The 23,634-nt window shown below is 48.7% G+C and overlaps 2 protein-coding genes across 8 annotated transcripts in view; one reads left to right on the top strand and one right to left on the bottom strand.

Moving 5' to 3' along the window:
* Positions 1 to 16,735, top strand: part of LOC114665163 (growth arrest-specific protein 7-like) — a 147,567-nt gene extending 130,832 nt beyond the window's left edge. For all 3 annotated transcript variants that reach the window (XM_051918817.1, XM_028819580.2, XM_028819582.2), the window contains 3 exons: positions 1,300 to 1,379; positions 3,504 to 3,602; positions 9,838 to 16,735. In XM_051918817.1, coding sequence (XP_051774777.1) covers positions 1,300 to 1,379; positions 3,504 to 3,602; positions 9,838 to 9,951 — 293 coding nt within the window. In that variant the 3' untranslated portion in view covers positions 9,952 to 16,735. The remainder of the gene's footprint in view (positions 1 to 1,299; positions 1,380 to 3,503; positions 3,603 to 9,837) is intronic.
* Positions 16,736 to 19,330: 2,595 nt separating this feature from the next.
* The window catches only part of LOC114665161 (putative uncharacterized protein MYH16), a 115,894-nt gene continuing 111,590 nt past the window's right edge, over positions 19,331 to 23,634 (bottom strand). For all 5 annotated transcript variants that reach the window (XM_051918795.1, XM_051918793.1, XM_028819578.2 and 2 more), the window contains 3 exons: positions 22,964 to 23,164; positions 19,685 to 19,831; positions 19,331 to 19,482 (listed from right to left, as the gene is read on the bottom strand). In XM_051918795.1, coding sequence (XP_051774755.1) covers positions 19,336 to 19,482; positions 19,685 to 19,831; positions 22,964 to 23,164 — 495 coding nt within the window. In that variant the 3' untranslated portion in view covers positions 19,331 to 19,335. The remainder of the gene's footprint in view (positions 19,483 to 19,684; positions 19,832 to 22,963; positions 23,165 to 23,634) is intronic.

Genomic DNA, 23,634 nt, shown 5'->3' with positions numbered 1-23,634 from the left:
ACAGTCTACGGCTGGGCCTCCCGAAGAGGGCTGAGCAGAACATCGCTGAAAGCTACTTGACGGAAATAAAACGTTAAATCTTTATTTGACACTCACTAATTTATAAACCCGAACTAAAAAATGGCTTTTATTTAACAATTAAACCTGAAGAAACGGAGTCAAATATTAAGGGGCTCATAACTAAAATCTGTTTGTTTTTAGTCAATGCGACTGCAATTACAGTAAGTGGCCAGCAGAGACACGCGGACAAATGAGCTTTATGGCTTAAAGCGTCGCAGAATTGGCGTTCTGATGTACCGAACTTCACCTGCCGGTCTTATATGGCGCCTTTTGGTACAGGAGAAGCCTTCTGCTTGTCTAACTAGCCTTTCATATCCATCTGTGATTCGGTGCTTTTCTCATGTCTGTCTGTTATAGAAGGTCCGTCTCACTCGGTCTGTCCAGTATGTAGTGCCTTTCATGTCCGTCTGTCTATTAGAGAGCTATAAAGGATACAATCTGTCTTTCTGACTTTTTGTCTATCATAATTTTTTCATGTCTGCCTATTTATGATGCCTTCCAAGTCTAACTCTGTGTATTAGATTGTGCTTCTCATGTCTGTGTGTCAATTATAGTGCCTTTCATAGCGGTCTTTCTGTCAGTCTCAGTCTATTAAGCAGATACGAAATGTACCATACACCTCTTTTATAGCACATTTAATGTCTATCTATTATATAGTGCCCTTTATCTGTCCATCTGTCTATTATATAGCGCCTTTTTCATATATAAATCTTTTATTTGGTGTGTCATGTCTGTCCTTCTGTCTATTATAGTGTCTTTCATATCTGTCTCTCTGTCTAGTTATATACTGTATGCCTGTCTGTTTCTGTTTTATTATATAGCATCTTTCATATCCGTCTGTCATAGTGTCTGTATGTCTGTCTCCTTATTATATACTACCTTACATTTCTGTCTCTCTTTGTATTATGTCATCTGTCCCGTATACAGTGCTGTTTATATCTGTATGTCTGTCTGTCTATTATATAGCGCCTTTCCTCTTCTGTTCTCTCCCCCTCAGTGCTTGTTACAGACAGTGCCGTGACATCTTCATCTCTCTGTTTCTTTGGGTCCCCTCCTGTCTCTGACACATTTCAGTTCTCAATGCCGTGTTGTTTGGCTCCTTTGTTTCTGTCATTTATTGTGCGATGGGTACACACGCCAACTGGGACTTTCAGGCCTGGCACAACTGGAATGCTTGTCTGCAGCTTTCTCTTGTGAAGCGTTTTGTTTCTTAATGGCCCTTTTCATTTCTCCCTGCAGGGGATGAGCTCATGCGCTGTGTGGATTTCTATAACCAGGCTCAGTCGAAGTGGTTTGAAGAAATGGTGACGACAACTTTGGTAGGTGTCTAAGTGTAGCGCCTTGTCAAGTAATTTTACATACAATTTGCAAAGACAGACAGACAGACAGACCGATAGACACCCCCTCCCTGGGCTGGGAGGGTCACTCCTGCCGCTGTCCAGTCTGATCTCCAAGTCTGTGCTTGCAGCTGCCACTCGCAGCCCGCCATCCCCAAAGTCCACTGAACGTTCTGAGGTCTGGCATGTAAATGACAAAAGGGTCTTGTGAACAATCACAGGTGCGCAGCTGGCATCTGCTAAAGAGCTAACCTGAAAAATCAGAGATTATAAAAGAAGATAAAAAAGAAAAAGAAATTAAAAAAAAAAAAAATGGGAAGGAGTGAAGCACACTGGAGTGTAACATACCAACAAAAGAGGCGGAGCAACAGCCTGAATGTAAAGGTGCAAAGAGTGAGGAGGTGGAGCTTCAGTCATAAGGTGGAGAGCGAGAGAAAAGGTGGGGCTTCAGCCTCAATTATAAGGTAGAGCGAGGGAGAAGGGGTGGAGCTTCGGCATTAGTTATGAGAGAAAAAGCGGAGCTTCAGTTTAATTTATAAGGTAGGGATAGAGAAGAGGCGGAGCTTCAGTCTTATAAGGTAGAGAGAGGAGTCAGTTTCAGCCTCAATTACAAAGGTAAAGAGATGGGGAGAGAAGAGGCGGAGCTTCAGTTTCAATTATATGGTAGAGAGAGAGAGAGAGAGGGAGAAGAGGTGGAGCTTCGGCATTGGTTATGAGAGAAAAAGCGGAGCTTCATTCTTATAAAGTAGAGAGAGGAAAGAGTCGGAGTTTCGGCCTCAATTACAAAGGTAAAGAAGAGGCGGAGTTTCAATTGTATGGTAGAGAGAGAAGGGGCGGAGCTTCAGTTTCAATTATATGGTAGAGAGAGAAGGGGCGGAGCTTCAGTTTCAATTATAAGGTAGAAAGAGAGAAGAGGTGGAACTTCGGTTTTAGTTATGAGAGAAAAAGTGGAGCTTCAGTTTTATTTATAAGGTAGAGAGAGAGAAGAGGCGGAGCTTCAGCTTCAATTACAAAGGTAAAGAGAGAGGGAGAAGAGGTGGAGCTTGTCTTAGAGAGAGAGAGAGAGAGAGAGAGAGGAGCCAGTGCTTTAGCCTTAATTATGTAGAAAGATGGAGATAGAAGAGGCGGAGCTTCAGTCTCAATTAAAAGATAGAGAGATTACAGGTGAAGCTTCAGCATTAATTATAAGAGAGCAAAGGCACAGCTTTGGTTATATTTATAAGATAGTGAAGAGGCAGAGAGTTTCAGTCTCTTTTGTAAGAGTAAAGTTATGGAGAGAGAAGGGGTGGAGCTTCAGTCTTATTAGACGGAGAAAGAGAAGAGCCAGCCAGGTCAGCCAGCGCTTTGCCTCTTTTATCTCCACCTTTCGACATTATAATTAAGGCTGGAGTTTCAACCTTATAAGGTAGACAGCTGGAGATAGAAGAGGCGGGGCTTCAGTCTTACAAGGTAGAGGGAGAAGAGGCGGAGTTTCAGCCTCAATTATAAAGTTAAAGAAATGGGGAGAGAGGGGTGGAGCTTCAGACTTAATTCTAAGGCAGAGTGGAGAAGAGGCGGAGCTTCAGCCTTAATTATAACTGCTATAATTTCCGAGCCTGATAAAGCCAGTAGGAGTCATCGGGCTAAATAAAGTTCTGCCAGGATTTCGGACGGAGAATACACCACGAGTCGTGCAGGTGATTATGTGCTTGGTGGGTAGTTAGTCGATCAGCAGGCCTCTTTATGTGGCACCTGTCATGGAGCCCACCTAGCCCCTCAAGCTGGTACGGCTGGACTGTCCCCTTTACTTTGTCACTGCTCTCTGCTTCAGCCATGTGAAAGGGTGCAAGGGTGACAACAAGTGAGGACATCTGAGATGGTTGAAATTGCATTCTGGGGATGTGACGGCATTAACTCGGCCCGATACCACGTCAGTGGGCAGCACTGTCTTTGAAGGATGGCGCATTGCCACTAGTGACACATCACATGTTGGTCGGGCAAAATGTAGTCAGAAAACTATGACACTCACTTGTTGGGACCTTCACAGGGCACTTTGACTCCTGACTGCCAGTGAAGGTTGGCAGAGGCTGTGCCGCCATCATTGAAGTGCCCTGTCGTGTTTTCCAGGAGCTGGAGCACCAGGAGGTGGAGCGGGTGGAGGTCATCCGGCAGCACCTGCGCCAGTACACCCAGCTGCGGCACGAGACCGACATGTTCAACCAAAGTGTAAGTGAAGCCGTCGCTCTTCCCAGCCCTGTGCCTCTTGACCTCCGTGAGTAACTCATTGCGGTGGGTGAAAGGAATGTCTCTGTGCCCGCCGGTTTGGTGCGGGATAAGTGAGAGGCGGCCATTCGGTTCATTAGCACCGTTTAGCTGGAGGATAGCGAAGGTGACCCGCCGTCTCGTCCTGACGCTTTTTAAAGCTCTGCGAGGTTTCAGCCTCAACTCCGTAACTCAACAGGTTCTGCCAGATTGGCACAACCCTGGGCATGGCGAAGCTCTTCCTGGCTGCCATCTTAACTTCCACTGCTGTCCTCCGGTGCGGGATTCCCTTTTTAATTGAAAGAACTCTAAGCGATTGACCTTAGAGACTTTTAGGTGGTATCCCCATGTTAGGGGGTCAGGCCTTTCCGCCTTGGGGTGCCCCTGGTGGTCCCTTATGTTATTCTTGTACTGTTCTGGATGCCAATTGTGGGCTCGCTATCACCACCTAGGGTCTGCCCCTTGTGGTCCCCTTACTGTCATTTGCCTTGTCACTGAGCTCAGTCCCAGAGCCCCCCCTCTAGCTGCAGGTTTTTGTTCCCACCAATTGTCACACTCGGTGAGTTTTACGTTAATTCATTCTCTTTGGTCATTTCTCCTTCTCGCTCTCTCTGTGCCCCCTTAATTGTGTCCCGATGAGGACAATTCACGGCAGTCAAAGCAGATGCCATGTGACACCCAGACCCCCCCACTCGGGTCACACTGGAGCCTCCATTACTCCCAGTTGACACGTAATGGGAGCACCAGTGCCGTTGTGGTGACTTCCAAATCAGCACAGTGGGAGAAGGTCGCCCCCTTCTGTTTAAAATGAGAAAATGTCACCACCTTCCACTCGAGGAGCCGCACAAAGCTGCTTTCAAAATGGGAATTTGTTCCTGTCGCTCCTCAGGCAGCCGGCTGGACTTCTGCTGGCAATCGAAACACTTTGAGTGACAACTTGGCGCTCATCTGATGCCATTTGAATTGGGTATGAGGTGCCCTCGCCCTCATTGTCTGTGCCATTGTTGCTGAGCTTATTGTGATGAGTTCATGTCAAGACTAATTAAAGGGAGGAAAAACTCAATGGCATATTGGCTTGTAAGCAGTGCCAGGAGCTGCCCATATGGAGCCCTAGGCGGGCAGAGACCTGCATGCACCCCTGGCACCTCTTGGAGGCCGAAGGATCCAAAGCCTGTGTTGCTTTGCTGTGTCTGTGGTGCGTTTTCAGTGGTTAGGGTTAACCCTAACCACTGGGCTCCCCTCTGTGCCTGTGGCAGGCCTCGTAACTTACCAGTGTGGTGCCCCTCTGAGTCCAGAGTGTGGACGGAGGGTTCGGAGGTGGGAAGGTCCAAAGCCACACACAGACACGAGTCCCATGAATGGTGCCCCTCTGTGCCCTCTTAAGTTTCATAAATGGCACCCTGGCACTGCCCTCCTCCAACCTATACATCCAGAGGGTCTCTCGCAGTTCCTGGTGGTTCATTGTGAATGTGCCAGCGTGTTAGTGAGTCGACATTTGTGCTTGTTGTGATTGCTTTTTGACTTTTTGCTGTTTTGTCACCCGTGATTTTGGAATTTGGATTGGCACTCGGTCTGATTTGGATTGGCACTCCGTGCCATGTTGCCTTTGTGCACCATGGAGCTTCATTGTGTTTGGTACCCTCTCTCTCTCTCTCTCTCTCTCTCTCTCTGTGTGAGGAAATCCATCTTTTGATTTGTGAGGATTTTGTGTTTGGTGACTGTCCCCCTCTAGTGGGCATTAGTGGAAGTGCTTTGGAACAATAAGTACAGAGCCCTTTGGGGAAGTAAGCGTGGCATGGCAAATTTACAGGAAGAATTTGGAGAGCAAGGGCACTCGTCAACCCTGTTGCAGAAAAACGTGGTGACATTTTACAAAGCTGGCACCCCGCCTGGGGTGTCTGTTCCTGCCTTGTGCCCTGTGTTGGCCGGGATTGGCTCCAGCAAACCCCCGTGACCCTGTAGTTAGGATATAGCAGGTTGGATGGTGAGTGACATTTCACAAAGCTACAAGGGGCCCGCTCTGTCACCTTCCAGTCGGGGAAGGGGAGGGTCTCGTCATGAGCACAAACCAATCAGAGTGCGATTAGAATAGCCCCCACCCCCCAGTTTTCACCTGTCCACATGGCACTGCTGAGATGGCATTTTTCGGGTGACTTGTGAGTGAGAAATGAGGACGTTGCTAACTGGAGACGTTTGCCAAAGTCTTTTGTCACCGCTCATTTTTGTGCGTTTGGCTGGTGACCTCGATGACCAAGTCTTTCCCCTGAAAATGCCCCCCCCTCCCATGATGCTTTGCAAGGCCTGCGTGTGACATCACAGAGCTGTAGAAGCCCCCCCCATTGGGTGGGCCCCAAAGTTGTGTTGGGATTCCCTTGTGATGCTTTGTACACAATGTGTTCATTAACTTTATAAATCGTTTGGGGAGGGGGGCACAGAGGGGGGGGCTTCCACCTGGGGGGTTTGATGTGCACTGGGACACTTACATTAACTGCCAGTCCAGGGAAGCGGTGATGCGGAGCACCGGAGCAAACCCAGCACTGCAGCCGAGATTTTACACAAAGACCACAGAGGTTTACGATTTAAAAACACGAGCGGACCCCCCAAAGCGCCACTGCTGCATTTGAAGTCGAGAGCCTCACCCCAAGGCATTCTGGGTCTGATATTAATTAGCGGGCAGCACTCGATGGCCCCGCAGCTGTGGATGTGACCTCTTTGACTCCCACCCAAATGAGTCTGCCTCCGGCCCACCTTACAGGGCCTTAACATGACACCGGGGGGCTTTGAGGCCCGTGCAGCGACATGTTTGCTCTGCTACGCCTGCAACGTGGGCCGTTACTAACAGAGGACCGTGTGTCGTGTTACGGTGCCGCCGTCCCCAGCTGCTCCTTAAGTGGTGTTAAGTGGGGTGGGAATTTCAGAGGGGCTTCAACTTGGAATTGGGAAGTAAAGGGGCTTTGGGAATACAACGGCATGAGCAGGAGTGCAGGAACATACGGGGAGGGAATCGGCAGCCATTGACCACTAGACGAGAGCGAATCCTGCGGACATAAGCAGCCAAGCTCCTTCCCTTCGCTGGTAGGGCCTTATGCGTTGGTTGGGGTGCCCGGGTAGTGCCAGCTGGAGAAGGTCTCAGACGACTCGGTGTGCCCCCCGTGAGCACTAATAATCTAAACATCGACGTCTGCCTTGTGCGTGATGGGTGACCCCAAGTGCAATTCAGGAGTTTATGGATTGTGGACTCCGCTCTGCCAAGGCGTTTGAGTTTTCTGACCGTTCAGCACGTGAATGTTGAGCTGCTGATGTCGCCCGCCTCCCGACTGAAGTGTAGCCCCCTATATGTCCTGGGGACCGTTTACTAGAGACGTCGATTTCTGTAGCGTTAGGAAAATTGTGAAATTTGCAGAGGACACTAAAAGTGCAGCAAAGTCCGACACCGAGGAGGCCACCAAAAAAACCCAATTTGGGACAACGTGGACGAGCTTTACTGTAACGTAGAAACATGCAGAGTGCTACCCGTGGGGCGAAAGGAATACGCGTAGTAAACGCAAGATGGGAGACACGGAGCCTCAGAGAAAGATCTCGGGATTCACGTTGAGACGACGTCATCTGAGCAACGAGTCGAGGCGACTGAAAGGGCAAATGGCAGGTTCTGTCATTCTGGGCTCGGAACATAAAGCCCTCGATTTCTGGTACCCAGGACTCCTGACCAATCGGGCGAATTCTTCTACGAGATACGAGGCCAACTGGAATCACCCAGCGACCTGATAAGGTTTGGTTTTAAAGGCGTTGGCGGTGCCGTTGGGGCTTTATTTATATTATTTATTAAAGAAGTTACAAACGTGGAGCAGAATTAAAGATGATAAGTCAAAACTTACAAAATGAAAAAAATGATCAAAAACAACAACCAGGAATGAGTTGAATTTAGTGTACGCGCAGTGGGGTACACACTCTATTATCGTGACGCAAATCAGTGGGACCGCCGCCCCGGTTTAATTTTTGAATTTTCAATTATTAGAGTGGCCGACCCCAACCACAAATACCGTTTTCACTTGTGTACCATGCGCCATCGTGTAAGACGCGCACCCTAATTTTTACAAAGAAAATCGCGAAAATCGTTTTGCACCGTGTACGATGCACGTTGCGATTGTATAGGAAGCGTTTAGGGCACGTTTTCCGCGAAATGCCCTTCTGTTTTTGTTGCATGACGAAAGTTTTTCTTTCTTCCGTCACCAATCTCGAACACATGACTCTGGAAAACACCGTACTTGCGACCTGCTGCCCGATTTCCTACCTTCTCTACTTCCAAAATCACTTTTAGTTTCTCTCTCCCGCCGTGAAGGAGCGTAAACGCTTGGTACTATCTGTGCTGAATGACAACGGCAAACTGATTTAAAAACGAGAGTGAATGAGAGAGCGAGAGAGTGAATGAGAGAGCGAGAGAGTGAATGAGAGAGCGAGAGAGTGAATGAGAGAGCGAGCGAGAGCGAGCGAAAGAGAGAGAGCGAGAGAGTGAATGAGAGAGAATGAGAGAGAGAGCGAGAGAGAGAGAATGAGAGCGAATGAGAGAGAGAATGAGAGCGAATGAGCGAGAGTGAGAGCGAGCGAATGAGAGAGCAAAAGAGAGCGAATGAGAGAGAGAGAGCGAGAGAGTGAATGAGCGAGAGAGCGGAAGAAGTAAGCATTACAGAAAAAATTTCCTCGTGTATGACACGCACCTGATTTTCTAATGCTAATTTTTGGGAAAAAATGTGCGCGTGGTACACGTGTAAATACGGTACTAACCCTAAAGCCAGTTACCTATAGGTCGCTAATGTTAATGTCCCCTTTGGGTGCCTAATCTTAAAAACGATAATCCGATTTGCATCATGATAATAGAAAATGGGAACGTCGGCCGCATTCCAATTTCCGTTTAGTCGCAGTTTGCGTCGACTCCAGTGACCTGATCATGACATGCAACCCCACGGCTTTGGTTCAAATCAGCAGATGTTCTGCTCAGACCATAATAACACACGAGTGAGGCCACAACGGGGGTCCCGTGTGCGGTTCTGGTCACCACAGGCGCAGAGGACAATAACCAGGTGCATGCTCGGCCGTCATGTCGGAGGACAAGACCCGTTCGGTCGGAGTAGAGAACCTCCATTCAGGTCTTTGAACTCCTTAAACGGGTCCGGAAAGTGAAGCTGGCAAAAGAAAATGGCAAACTGAGGACACCCAGAGGCGACTGTGGGGAAGTGCGGTTAGGACTCGAGTCAGGAGTTGACGTGGACACCTTGTAGCAGTGCTGCAGCTTAATGGACTCCATTTCCCAGCCTGCCCCGAGGGTATTGCCCCGATTGGACGTCTGCAACGGGCTGCTGGGAACTTTATAAGGGGGCCGGCTCGACAGAGTAAGAAGCATCTTCAGCATTGTGTGTGCGTTTGTGTTCCCCCCGTTTTCGTCTCGTCTGTGGAATATCGTTTATACGCCGGATGTGCGGAGTGTGTCGTGCCGGCCTGTGGTGCGAGTAGTTTTTGGATTGGTCGTCGTGTTCATCGGGGGGAGCGCACCCCCAGCCTCAGGACCACCGGTAGGACTGTTTACTTCTACAAGGCTGGTGGTGGGACTCTGGTGTGTCGTGTCTTTGTATTTGATATCGTTGTGGGGAGAAGGGTGGGCTTTCTGCTGATGTGATGTTTATATTTTGGTTTTTTTTCATATCTGACGTTATTGCATTGACTCGTCGGGCCAAAGCAGGGTGCGCTCCTGGTGTCCCCATCAAATAGATAAATAAATTGCCGTCCCTTCGACGGTGTGAATCTGAGCGGTGGCACCGGACCACCACAACCTTTGAGAAGGGCCAGGATGAGACATGGTGGTAGCGTAGCTATTGGCTAATCCAAGGACCTCGAAGGACTGGGGGGGGGGGGGGGGGGGGAGTGTCATCCCTCATTTGTCACATCCTTGTCCTATTGTATTGGACATGGCCCTAGGGCCTCACATTGGCATTGTGTCTGGCTCTGTCCTCAGAGACCCTCCCGATGCCCCATGGCCTGCCCACTTTTGGTTGTCCCCACCTGGCCAGTGGCATCCCTAGGGTGGCTCCCCACATTCACGGAAGGGGGATATGCCAGGACGGGACGCCCTGTGGAATTGGGTTTGCAGGATAACCGACTTGTTTGGAGTGGGTAACAAAGGGTCTCCTGTCTTTCTCATTTCCAGACCGTGGAGCCAGTGGATCAGCTGCTTCAGAAGGTCGACCCCGCCAAAGATCGAGAGCTCTGGGTGAAGGAGCACAAGACGGGCGAAATCCGGCCGGTGAACATGGAGATATAGACTGTCGTCTCGTCTCAACGAGACCCGCTTCAGAGCACAGCACTCCGAGACAGAAGCGCGCCGGCCATCCAAGTCCGCCGGCCGCCTGCTGGATTCTAATTTCAAGCAAAACTGGGAGCAGACTGGTAAAGCGCACCTTGGTGACTTCATCCCTTAACTTGAAGGACGCAGTGGGCAAAATAAACCCCGTTATTAGGAACGAATTACACAGAGTGGGTGTTTGGGGGGTGGTGGTGGTGGTCTGCCTTCACACGGGCCTCTTAAACTGTTAGGCCGTGTCCATGAGAATGTGTGACGGGACGGCTCGGCTACTGGGGGGGGGGGGGTGGTGGTCCAAAGAACTTAATGAATGGCAAACTCAATACACGAATTGAGGGCCACGCTGCCAATCCAGGACCTTCAACCAATGGGAGCGGAGGTCAGCCTCTGACATCATCGAGGTGGGTGGGCACAAGAAAAACACAAACTCTAAAATGAAAAAAGATCTTCATCAGCTCGTAAAAAGTGTGCAGGCCGGGAGGAAGAAAACGGCAATCGCTCTTTAAAAATTGCTAATAAATACACGTCAAGAAGTGCCTGTGCCATTCAGGTGCGGTCAGAGGCAAACTCTAAAGCTGATTGGTTGAAGGGGACTGCTTTGATGAGGGTCCGAGGGCAAACGAAACCCGACGACAAACACACTGGCAGCCTGAATTTGAAATCTGCGGATTTAAAGGAAAAAAGCGTCACACACAATCAAAAATCACCAGAATGGCGGAGGGAAGTAAACTTGAAGAGGCGTTTGTGGACGTACAGTCAGCATCTCTGTGCACACGTGCATATACTGTGTGTGTGTGTGTATCTGCTTGTGTGTACGCATATATATGTATGTATCTGAACACACACACACACACAGGAGTCGCCACAGGCACATCATGGCACACACAATTGAAGGCAGGAGGACCACCGGGCAGGCCTGTGCCCTCCTCCCACACTGCCATCTGCTCAGCTCTGCTCTTCATCAGCTCCGCCTTCCACTTTTGGCACCGCCTTTTTTTTTGCTCCTCCCCTTCTGTGACTCAATCATCATTGGCAGTGGATGCTGCCATCTAGTGGAAATTTCAGGTACTTCACAAAGCATATTTTGTTACTTTGTGCATCTAATGTGTTGCTTTAAAAAGACTGTTAATTGGTATTGGTTTTTTTTTTTTTTTTTGCATGTGTACTAATATATACAATACATAGAAGTTCACGGAAAAATACAGAGTCTCAAAAGTTAAATGTGCTTCTGCTTTTATTTTTCAGTGTAGGATGTCACTGTTTGTTTTTGCTTTTGAGGAGGCAGGCCCTGTCTATGTGCGTGGTATTCTAAATGTAGGGTGGCATGGCGGTGTAGCAGGTAGTGTCCTGGGTTCAAATCCCATGCCCAGTGTGGAAGATGCATGTTTTCCCCCCAGGCCACGTGTGTGTGTGTGTATAGATAGATACTTTATTAGTCCCCAAGGGGAAATTCACATATTCCAGCAGCAGCATAGTGATAAAGAAACAAAATTAAATTAAAGAGTGATAACAATGCAGGTATAACTGACAATAACTTTGAATAATGTTAAAATTTCCCCCCCTGGGTGGAATTGAAGAGTCTCATAGTGTGGTGGAGGAACGATCTCCTCAGTCTGTCAGTGGAGCAGGACAGTGACAGCAGTCTGTCACTGAAGCTGTTCCTCTGTCTGGAGATGATCCTGTTCAGTGGATGCAGTGGATTCTCCATGATTGACAGGAGTCTGCTCAGCACCCGTCGCTCTGCCACGGATGTCAAACTGTCCAGCTCCGTGCCTACAATAGAGCCTGCCTTCCTCACCAGTTTGTCCAGGCGTGAGGCGTCCCTCTTCTTTATGCTGCCTCCCCAGCACACCACCGCGTAGAAGAGGGCGCTCGCCACAACCGTCTGATAGAACATCTGCAGCATCTTATTGCAGATTGAAGGACGCCAGTCTTCTAAGGTAGTATAGTCGGCTCTGTCCTCTCTTACACAGAGCATCAGTATTGGCAGTCCAGTCCAGTTTATCATCCAGCTAGATAGATAGATAGATACTTTACTAATCCCAAGGGGAAATTCACACACTGCACTCCCAGGTATTTATAGGTCTGCACAGTCAGCTCTGATGATCTCGGGGTCCATGAGGGGTCTGGGCCTCCTAAAATCCACCACCAGCTCCTTGGTTTTGCTGGTGTTCAGTTGTAGGTGGTTTGAGTTGCATCATTATATAATATATAATATGCAGTATATAAAGAAATCAGGATTGTAAATATTTATACTTAGGCCTGTATAATTTATATAGCATTACAGTTTACACACGTGTGTGTGTGTGTGTGTGTGTGTGTGTGTGTGTATATGTATATATGAGGGACGTGCAAAACATTTCCGCACTTTTTTTTTTTAACTCTATTTATTAAAAATCTCAAAAATAAATGATGTCGCTTTTCTACATCGTCATTTGAGATGCAATTCTCCCAGCGTCGTACCAACTTTTTATTGCTCAATTACTACTCCATTACTACTCGCTGTTTCCAATGACAGTATAAAAGTGCAGAAATTTTTTGAACATTCCTCATATATAAAATATACAAACACACACACACACACACTTTATATCATGTGTAAACCTTTATTTAGTGTCACAGTGTATATTATATGTATTTCTGTGAACAATACTGCATTTGTACTACGGTAAAGCAAGTGGGGTTTGTTATATATATATATAGGGCAAGTCAAAATGATGTTAACATTTCAATGGCGGAAACAATTTATTCACAAAACACACTTGCTATGTGCCAGATGACTTGCAGGAATGTCTCAAGCTGTCCACCATCACATTCAACACACAAACCAACGAGCTACAGCACCGTGTGAAGCTCAGACACACATTTCGTTGAGAACAGATGATACCACAGTGCGTATTCGGTCCTTCAGGTCATTGAACTCTCCATGTGCTGGTCCTTCAGCACACCCCATAACCAGAAATCACGAATCAGGGGAGTGTGGAGGCCATGGCAGTGGTCCGCTATGACCTACCCATCGACCTGGAAAGGTGCAGTCGAGATAAAAAGAATCCGTTAGTGTTGACATCATTTTGACTCACCCTGTGTGTGTATATAATATCTACATACAGTATAATGTGCGTGTTATATATAATATATATATATAATATATATATATATACTGTGTGTGTGTGTGTACGTACGCAGATACATTTCTATATCACAGGGTTATTAAAAGGAGGCTTACATACAATTTCCTTAATTAAAACAACTTTACTGTAAATTTTTATTTGAACTGCCCCATGGGATTAAGTTTTCTGTAATTATATATGGTAGATTTTGAGACTATTGTAGCTACACAGGCAGTATGTACGTGTACGACAGATGCACATTTCCAGATTAAAACATCACCACCTTAAATGAAATTCGCCGAGGCCTCGTACCCTGAAGTGTCGTGCGATGGCCCTGAGAGGACACTTTTGTCCCACCGTGTCTGCCCTCACAGTGTGGCTCGGTGGGCCGCTGTGTCACCTCGTTTTGGCACATGATGTCTGCATTTTCTTTTTTCCTTCTTCACCCACCTATCCCGGTGGGTTACCCTTTACCAGTCTGCTGCCAGTGCCCCGCGTGCCAGTGTGCACATTTCTTTTCAGTGCCTTCTGTCCACAGTCCACCTGACTCTGTCGACGTTCTTAACCTGCCGGTCCTCCAGCCCAGGTGGAGTGGTCCGAGTGGTCTTTGCAATGCCAAGCGTGTATATAATTCTTGTATTCTGTGTACATTTCAGCTGCTGTGGCTGTGCCCGTTTTTGGACTCTGTACATTCCAGTCGTATTCTGGGCCCCCCTGCTTGCGGCCCCTTTTTCCTTTTCTGTACCGCTCGTTGCTCCCTGCTCTCCTAACTTGAGATTCTAAGCCGCGGCCCGTCCAGATGTGTGTGTGTTTTGTTTTTTTTGTCCTAATAGAAATGGTGACGGTGGTCTTCTGTTTGAATTACACAACAATACGAATGCAGCTGTGCTTTTAAACCCGGCCGCTGGGTTCTCCAACTTTAAAGTTTGTTACAAATCCTGTCACGTCTGTGATCCTCTTCTCCTGGTGGTGTTAATTAAAAAAAAAAAAAAAAAACGATAGGCTTGCCACCCTGATGGTCTGATATTGGGGTCTCAATCTCGGGTCCTGATTGGCCAGTCTGCCCTCATTGTGGCTGTCAACTGAATTTGTTATTTAATTCTGCTCTCATGTTGCTACATTAATGAGGGTAGCCCACCCAAATGAAAGGAGTACTCCTTCTATCATCGTTCTTTTTATTTACTACATTTTTGTTTCAATTTAAATGTTCCTTCCAGCGTTCTACCTTCCACTTGTCTTTATTTTCTATACGATTCTCAATAGCAGTGATGCGCCATCTGCTGGAATAAACATGCCATGCGCTTCATCACATCGTATCCCAACACACACCCAGTGCCATAAATGTTAGCATTGAAGAAGCCCAGCAGAGCGAAACTGACAGAAATCGGCTTCTTGTCTATGAATTCTTCACATTTTAAAGCTGGATGAACACCAACAGCACAGCATGCCTCATTAACGCCGAGTATGGACCTGCCACAGGAACCACAGCAGTCCACTTCTGTTGTACACATCAGGGTTTCTTAAACCACGAGTCGCAACTCAAATTGGGTTGGGAGTTGCCACCATCGGGTCACAGGTTACTGTTATAGTTAATGCTAACGGGTCGCGGGCAGCTTGCGAAGAGTCGCCGCTGGTTGATTAAGCAATCGGCACCTCGCTCTGACGATCGTCCTCGACGGCCCCCAAAATCGATGACCACTTCACTGTGTCGAAGACGCAAAAATGGGCCAAAAAAAACGACCGTGATGGAGATAGTTTGTGTTTTTAAATTCAAATTCTGTCCCCATCTTTAACATCACAACATCCCTCGTTAACGCTGAATGAAGTCCAACAGATGGAAATCGGCTTTTATCGTATCTTAAATGGTGGGGGGTGGGGTCACGGGTTTTCGCCATTGCGTCATGAGTTACTGTCGTATTTAATGCTAATGGGTCGCAGCGAGTCGCCGTGGGTTGGTTAAGAAATCGGCGTGACTCCGATGATCATTACTCGATTCTCCTCGATTACCCCCAAAATCGATGACTTGTTTGAGCGTTCAACGACAAATGGGTGTTAGACGCTAAAAAAGTGTGACAGAAAAACGTTTAAGAAACCCTGATGGAGACCGTTTGTGTTTTAAATTAGAATTCTGCCCCCGTCTTTAACATCACAACATCCCTCATTAATGCTGAATGAAGTCCAAAAGACATAATCAGCTTTTATCGTATAGATCATGGCTGCTTAAACCGTGGGGGGCGGGATCACGGGTTTCCACCGCCGCGTCACGAGTTACCGTCGTATTTAATGCTAATGGGTCACAGCGAGTTAAGAAATCGGCGCCACTCCTACGATCATCCTCAATTCTCCTCATTACTTGATTATCCTCAATTACCCCCAAAATCGATGACCTGTTTGAGCGTCCAACGACAAATGGGTGTTAGACGCTAAAAAAGGGCAAAATTTAGGGTGTGACAGAAAAACGTTTAAGAAACCCTGATGTCTCCATTTTGTTTGTGTTTTAAATCAGAATGAGTATCGACATCACAACGGCCATCTTGAACATCGCAACAACCATCGTCAACGCTGAATGAAATCCAGCAGAGTTTCATCGTATAGATCAGGGTTGCTTAAACGGCGGGGGACGAGGTCACGGGTTTCTGCCGCTGCGTCACGAGTTACCGTTGTATTTAATGCTAATTGGGTCGCCGTGGGTTGATTAAGAAATCGGCGTCACTCCGACAATCATCCTTGATTCTCCTCAGTTACTCCCAAAATCGATGACCTGCTTGAGCCTTCGACGACGAATGGGTGTTGGAGACGCTAACAAGGGCAACAGTGAGTCGTGACAATAAAACGTTCTGGAAACCCTGTTCGTGTTTTAAAATATCAGAATACCGGTAAGTATCGACATCACAACATCCACCATTAACATCGAGTACGTCCAGCTGAGTGGGCCTACCACACCGACACACATCGGCCCCCATTGATTTTGTTAAACGAGTTGGGGTCGCCGTTGTTGCGTCACGTTAACGGGTCGCAGATGTTGGACGGTGAGTCGCCACAGGTTGATTAAGTAATCGCCATCTCTCTGACGTTCATCCTCAATTACCCCCCAGAAGTGGCGACTGATTGTGTGAAGGGGTCTGGAAGATACTAGAAAAGGGCAGGATTGGGGTCAACAAAAAGAAGGGTGCAAGAACCCCCTAAATATATATAATAGCTCCTGTTTTAAATCTGAATGAACGCCAATATGTCAATATCCAGGAACGTCTCAGTCAGACAGAGCATTTCAAAATGGCGGCCTCATTGACGTAAAAGGACACCACTGTGGGAAAACGAGCTACAAAGAGACCACCGGGCCGTGTTCTTATTTTTCTACTGACTAACACCTTTTTTTTTTTTTTTAAATTAAAATTTCTCTTTAAATGTAATTTGATATTTTGAACCAAGGGGTGTGTGTCTGTGTGTGTGTGTGTGAACTTCTCCATCGCTCTTGTAAATATCCTGAATATCGCGTGAGCTCTCCATGTAACACGGCCGACTTGTTGTGTATGTAACAAAATCTCTTAAGAGTTTGAAAAGACTGTAAATGTTGACAGCAGATAACTAATAAAGAATGTTTTCCATTATTCCACAATAAAAGCTATTTAAATAAGGCCGTGCTGAGTGGCGGTGGCGGTGGTCCACATCGGCGCGTTGTTCTCCGCGTTGCTAATCTCGACCTTCAGAGCTGAACGTGTGTTTTGTCCGAAATGCAAATCCACGCCGTTCACCTCATCATCTTCCTCCAGTTTTACAGGTTTAGATGCTCGGCTTTTGTTTCTTTCTAAACTGAATCCCCCCGGAGCTTCCTTGAGTGACCACCCAGCCTGCACTTTATTCCAGCGTGGGAGACCCCCGCTAATCCACTTGAAGGGTCGCTCCATAATTCTCTGGGTTCACTTCGTGTGGAGTTTCGACCTTCGCCAGCCCATCTGTCTTGTTTTCTAGGGGGCTCCTCCTCTGAAGAAGCAGCAGTGAGCAGGGACCCTCCGTTTAGGGGCCGAAGGCGTACAGACAAAGTGAATTTAACTTTACGACACGGTGGACTTTGTAAGTAGACGTGCAACTCCACTTCCGTTTTTTTACAGCACTACTTCTCCTCTTTTTTTCCCCAAATGTCGTGATGTTTGTCGCCCCTCACGCTTTGGGTCTTCTTACGATCCCGAAGTGGGGGTCTCAACACTTCACACAAGATTTCTAAACGCTGTGTAAACTCTTACTCCGGTTTGAGAATTAAATGGAGGCCACTGTCTCGGCGAGCGCCCCGATGATGTGGCCGTGTAAACCCTTAACCGGGTTACTGTGAAGGATCGTGTGGTCCGCACACACCCCATCCACTCTGCCCACCCACCTACGTATTCACTCCGCACGCGTTAGCAGCAGCCCTGCGGGTAGAAGCGTCTGCAGTAAGTCAAACGTCCCGGCGCTCGCGTGATTCCTTCTCCTCCTCCTCCCGTCTCGCTTATCTCAGGCATCGCCAAATTTCTGAATGCCACAGCACAATCTGGAGGGCAGCAGAGTGACACGCAATCCGATTTTACTTTTTAAATTAACGAGTAACCTGACGCAATGCAGCTGATCCTTCCCATGATCCTCTGCTAGACGCAGCAAGGGTAAGAATATGTGCAAATGGAAGTGGGCTCCTTCTGAGCAGCACGCGCCCCAGTCAGCGAATGGACATCCCGTCCACAACCGGCCGTGCATCCCCCCCACCCAATACGGCTGGCATAGCTCTGGTGTTTCGTTAACTTTAAATACTGCAGTCAAGCGATGAACACCCAAGTCCAAAAGAAATGTTGGGGGGGGGTCAGCCCGGTCACCCCTTCTAATTAACGATGATGCCAACAAGGCAAATCAGACAGACACGCACATGAAAGGTTTGACTGTGAGACCTCCAAAGAGTAGCGGTCTGTCATTAGGTGGGCACGTTGCCACCTATTGGTCTTAACAGTCCTTGGACCAGAAGGGGCGGAGTTAGTTGCTCTCATTAGGTGTGGGTGGAGCAAGTGACTGCGCCCCTCATGTCCCAGCATGGTACCCGAGCCCGGGAGGGGACCCTCAGACGCACACACGTGACACTTTACAGGCAGGTGAAGGGTACATTAATAGTTTATTAAAACTCTACACCAACATAACAGAGCGTCACAAACCGACATTTTGAGACAAACTTGAAAACTGCTGCTTGCTTTTTATTTCTTGGCGGCTCTCGCAGCGGACAAAGCTTCCAATGCAAACCTTAGGAATTTCCATTCTCGGGGCCCTTATGTAGTTTGCTGCTTTCCAAACGTAAAGAACTGGCATCTGAATAGTTCAACTTCTTGACTTTGGACACAGAAGCTAAAAGTCAGCGGCCCGACATTCAAAACGGCCAACGAATAACAAGAATAAACAAGACGGCTTTACCTGCACCCACGACGAGTGTGTAAAAAGGCCAGGACCACCGGGCTTAAAGAACTGGAGTCATCAACGGCGGGCATCCAAAGCCTCGGTGCCCCCCTTGTCCAACCCTGCTGAGCTGACTTGATGGACCTCAGAACGTTTTCCCTTCGCCTCGTGTGGCATTTGAACCCTTTGGAGTCGTCGGTTTACGCCGTCTATGACCGGGCCGAGGGTCTTCTTGAAGCTCATGTGGACGTGGGTACCATTTTGAATATTCTATTTTGGCCAAGCTGCCTTAATAGTGGAGACCCCCCCCCGCCATCCCAATTCATATAACATGTTAGTAAATTAAAGTGTGCAGAAAAATTCTTAAATTGTGTATAAAGCGCATATTCTGGAAAAAATGCCCCAAACTCGCACGTCTGACGAGATCGCGATCATAAACCGGTGGCCACGAGACCACCAACGTCTGAGCTAACATTGCAAAAGCAGGTGGGTTTAGCTGTGACCCTTGAAATGCCGTGTCCTTGTATATACAAAGTGGGGTGGCACACTGAGCCAGATATCATGGGCAGATGGGTATGTGTGCCCCCCCCCCCCACCTGGCATCCTGTACCCCCTGGGGTCAGCACTGCCATCCTATTAACTTTTACAGAAAGAAAAAGACATTGGGAGTAGAAAAGAAACGGGTGGGAGGTTTGCATACCCAAATGTGGGCAGGGGTCAGCAGAGTGGGCTCTACAGGGTGGTCACACTTTCCGTTTTTTACCCCCCCAAGCTGTTTTATTGCATAGTTTGATTTGAACTGTATTTTTTTTTCCTCCTCCTCCTCCTCCTAATCAATCATCAGCTTCTTAAGTGAATTGAGATACGCAGGAATGAGGGAGGCCGTGTCTTCGTCACCAATTAGTTTTTCACCTCGACCTTCGGATCCCGCAGAACTTGGAGACCTGATGGTGCCGGTGAATGGGGTGCTGTAGCCCTGCACAGAGAAAGGGGGGGGGAATGTTAGGAGAGGGGGCTCTACTTGACAACGAGCAGCTGCAGGTAACAATGGGGGGTTGAGGCTGCCTCACCAGGACACGGACTAAGGGTCCTCTTCGTGTCAGGTAAGTGAATCGGTGGCTTTAAACTGGCCCGGTATCTATCTCAGCATGGCCCCCAAAAACCATCCATACTCTTACCGAGGAGTAGCCTTTCCCAAAGCTCGCCCGGTTCTTGGTTCGGATTTTCGTGAGCGCCGCCTCGGCGATGTCTGCCCTTTCCTCGGCGTCATCCAGCTCGTGGACCGTCTTGCGATACTTCACCAGGTTCACGTTGGCCTGTTCCTCCTAAAAGAAAGATGTGGGAGATCAGCCAGGAGCACAGACAGACAGACAGACAGACACCCAGACAGACAGCCAGGACACACGCAAGTCCAAAAGCCCACCCATTTATTTTCGTTTCTCTCTCTTCCTGCACAAATCCCAATCGGTCCTTCTCTCTTGCTTTTCTTCTGCTGCCTCCACTCCTCTCCCACAAGCTCCATCCTCTGGCTCCCCGAATGGGGTGAGTGAGGTGGCCCCTTTGATGTTGTGTGCCAGGTGCCCCCTGATGAACTTCCCGCAGCACTTCCTGGTGTGGTGGAAGTGCTGCAGTCCAGGCGCCCCCTGGCGGTGGCTACAGACCCCAACAGGGTTGAACTTCCAAGCTCCAAATGCAAAAGCTCCCGATGCAATCCAGGGGGCCTGCCCTCTTGCGCCCCCAGGGAAGATATTGCCCTTCTCCAGACGCCCCAGTGGCGCAAGGTCCCTGGTCGTCTGCCACAAAGATCACATTGAAACCTCGTAATGCGTTCAGGTCGGCTGGGACACCTTCCATAACGCACTCGTTAACCCTTAAACCGCCACAACCGGCTAGAGTCGGTGTCCAGTGCACTTTGCCAGCACGCCGGAGCTGTTCAGTCCGTGCCAGCTCATGCTCACCGGCGCCCCCCCAGCTGTCCCTGGGATTGAGCGGCTGCACTAGATGAGCCTGCAAACGTCAGCCAGTTCAAGCGCCGTCGGCGTGGTGATTCATCGATGGCGTTACTTGCACCTTGTACGTATAATAATAGATTGCTGATAGTTTTTACAGTTTATTGGCATTGTGTAAAATGAAGAGGGTTGCAGTAACTGTGATGCTCTCTGCATGTGTTCCATTAAAATTTCACTTTTTCTTGGTGAATTGTGACGTTTCCTGAAAAAGTGCAGCAAAAAAAAAGTATTTGGCGTCCAGGGGGGCATTACCCCCCCCCCCCCAAAGTATGTGGTGGTTTAAGGGTTAAGTTTGCAGATGATACCAGGCAGTTTTAAGAGTGGTTTTCTGCCATGCTTGCAGTGCCCCTGGCATAGGCCTCACCCAAAGCAACCCTGATGGGAAAATAAAGAACAAGCTGGTTAAGTTGCCGGGTGATGCCAGGTGTGGTGGACGGGCAGATGATCTTGAATCTGTTGAGTCATCCCGGAGAGACTCGGCCAGAGTTGTGGACGATGACATGTAATGGCAGTAAGTGTGAAGTGTGACACGTAGGAAGTCGATATGCGAGGTTTGAATGCACGACGGGAGGGCTGAGTCTTGAAAGTCCTAGTTGACTCGACCCTAAATGGCCAGAGGAAGACTAACAGCATGGCAGGTTATATAGCGCCTTGACGTCTGCAGTACAAGACCAAGGAGGTTCTGCTCAAGCTTGATGATGCACTGGTGAGGCCTCATCTACGAGTCCTGGATGCAGCTTTGGGTCTCTGGACTACAAAGAGGGGCTAGAAACAGTCCAGAGAAGAGCGACCAGTGTGAGTCTAGGAGATGAGTTATGAGGAAAGATGAAGAGGAGACTTGACTGGAGTTACGAAGGCAATCAGTGCAGACGATCGAGATGGTGACTTTTTAAAACGAGCTCATCAAGAACACGGCGGGACACTCGGAGGGTGAATTTCACACAAACGTATGGAAGGATAAGCGACCAAGCAGTGTGGTGGACAGGAGGACCTCAGGGGCCTTCAACCTTCCACTTGATGGTGTCGTGGGGGACCTAAGCGGGTCAGCTGGTCCAGATCTTCCTTTTACAAGGGACGCATGGAGTCCTAGGTGCGTACAGATCTGTGAGTTCACAGATGCCGTGTTGGAATATTAAGCTCCCTGATATCCCATCGACGCCTTTCGACAGAAAATAACGAGTGAGCAGCTCCGCTGGACATCGCAGTTTTGTGTTCCTATCGTGTGATGCGACGCACGGCCAAACTTTCACTTTTCTCTGTAGATTCAGGAACAAAGACAATGACAGATCATCCTTAACTACTTTTTTTTTTTTTTGCGCAGACTGAGTAGCCAATCGTCGGGGAGCCTGCAGTCCTCCCAAGATCCGGGACCAGAATTCCACAGGTGCCGTCATTAAAAAGCAGGACAGTGAGGAGTCCAGGGGTGCTACCGGCAGTTTTTAGGTCCGCGTGAAGGTCCTTCTCGTGGTCCGTTGGCCTGATGATGGCGCACCAGCATAGAATGTGCAGTCCGGCGGGTGGACTTGGTCAAGTGCAGGATGCTCGATTTGGACGTGGTGACGCGTTGTAGGTGTGCTGCCTTTACCCTTCAGCACAGTAGGTCCCCCTGGGCGGCCAACGTCATCGTCGTTTAACTGCACATGCTCCCACACTTCTACTTCCGGATGTAAAACCGTACGACTCGTCACCTAGATACTGCCGCCATCTTCCTATTTAGATGAACAACGCGCCCTAGAGGACGTCTGTGTCACACATCACGTACAGTGCAGCAAGGCGCCGACATTTGTCAATGCCAAGTCCATTAAAACTCTTGTTAAACGATCCGCGGCTAACTGTAAACGTCGCCAGTTTCCCAGCATGCCTCCTACTGTGTCCCCGTCTATTTCTGGGCTCTCCCATGCAGCAGAGAGATGCCAGTTGTGAGTCTGGAAACTGTGCGAGGGAATGAAATCACCAGACCAGACCACACCATCATCATCACTACAGCCTCCCGTGGGCACAAAAGGCTGGAAATGCCATCTCTTGGAACATGCAGACAGACACACACACCGAGGTTATAAGATGCGTCTTGGGGTCAAGTAGTTATCTAACATTCTCCAGTTCAAAGCGGACATGTTGGGTAAAGCTGAAGGCTTTTGTTTGACATTTGGACCTCAGCCTGATCGGCCACAACTCAGAGACACTCGGGAAGGTGCAGCGTTCTACAAAATGGCTGAATACAACTTGACGTAACTAAACGAGTGCCTGGGTGTCTTAACACATGAAAGGCCTAACACTGCGAGGACTTGGGCTTGGCATCTCCTATCGGTGGTGACCCAGGAAGTGGAACCGATGCCAGGCTCAGACCAAGCTGGGACGTGATAAGAGAATTTTCCAGAATGACAGAGAATTAAAAGGATGGGCAGCACACGAGTTAGGGGTCAGGGGTCCGGACAGCGCGCTACGTACGGCTTCCTCCACTTGTCTCTTGTAGGCCTTCAGCTTGTTCTGCAGCCTCTCCACCAGCTCCTGCATGCGGTGTTGGTTCTTCTGGTCTTCCTCCGCCTGGAAGACCAGCTCCTTGAGACGCCGCTCGTTCTTGCGGAGGGTCTTCACGCTCTCTCCATGCCGCTTCTGCTCCGCGTCCAACTCCACCTCGATCTCCTTCACCTGCCAAGGACGACAACAAAGCTATTTTATTGCGCTGAGCCATGGGGATGATAACACCAAGCGGAATGGGAGCCCCCCCCCCACGATGGAGCTTTGAAATAAAAGTTATAACTGCATCTGGGAAATGGGGTGGGCTACCACAATAAAATAACTTAATACAATGGAGGCCCACCACTGATCTTCAGTTCAGGAACACAGAGCTCAAGTGAGAGTTGACAGGAGTGCCACCGTGGTGGTGTGGTGACAGCTGCTCGAGGACTGCCGTCACGTTTAACAATTTATATAGCACCTTTCTCACTACGCAAAAGTGCTTCAGTGAGCGGGGAGCCACTTCAAACCACTACTCAAGCGTAGCACCCACCTGGATGATGTGACGGCAGCCGTTACTGTGCCAGTCCGCTCACCACAGGAGCTGTTAAGTGGCGAAGGGGCGAGAGAGAGAGAGAGAGAGACAGCCAATCAGAGACCGG

The sequence above is a fragment of the Erpetoichthys calabaricus genome, chromosome 14 (genome assembly GCF_900747795.2).
Source record: "Erpetoichthys calabaricus chromosome 14, fErpCal1.3, whole genome shotgun sequence".
Lineage (NCBI taxonomy): Eukaryota > Metazoa > Chordata > Cladistia > Polypteriformes > Polypteridae > Erpetoichthys > Erpetoichthys calabaricus.
The sequence above is the reverse complement of the archived record's forward strand: the minus strand, read 5'-3'. Positions and strand labels throughout refer to the sequence as shown.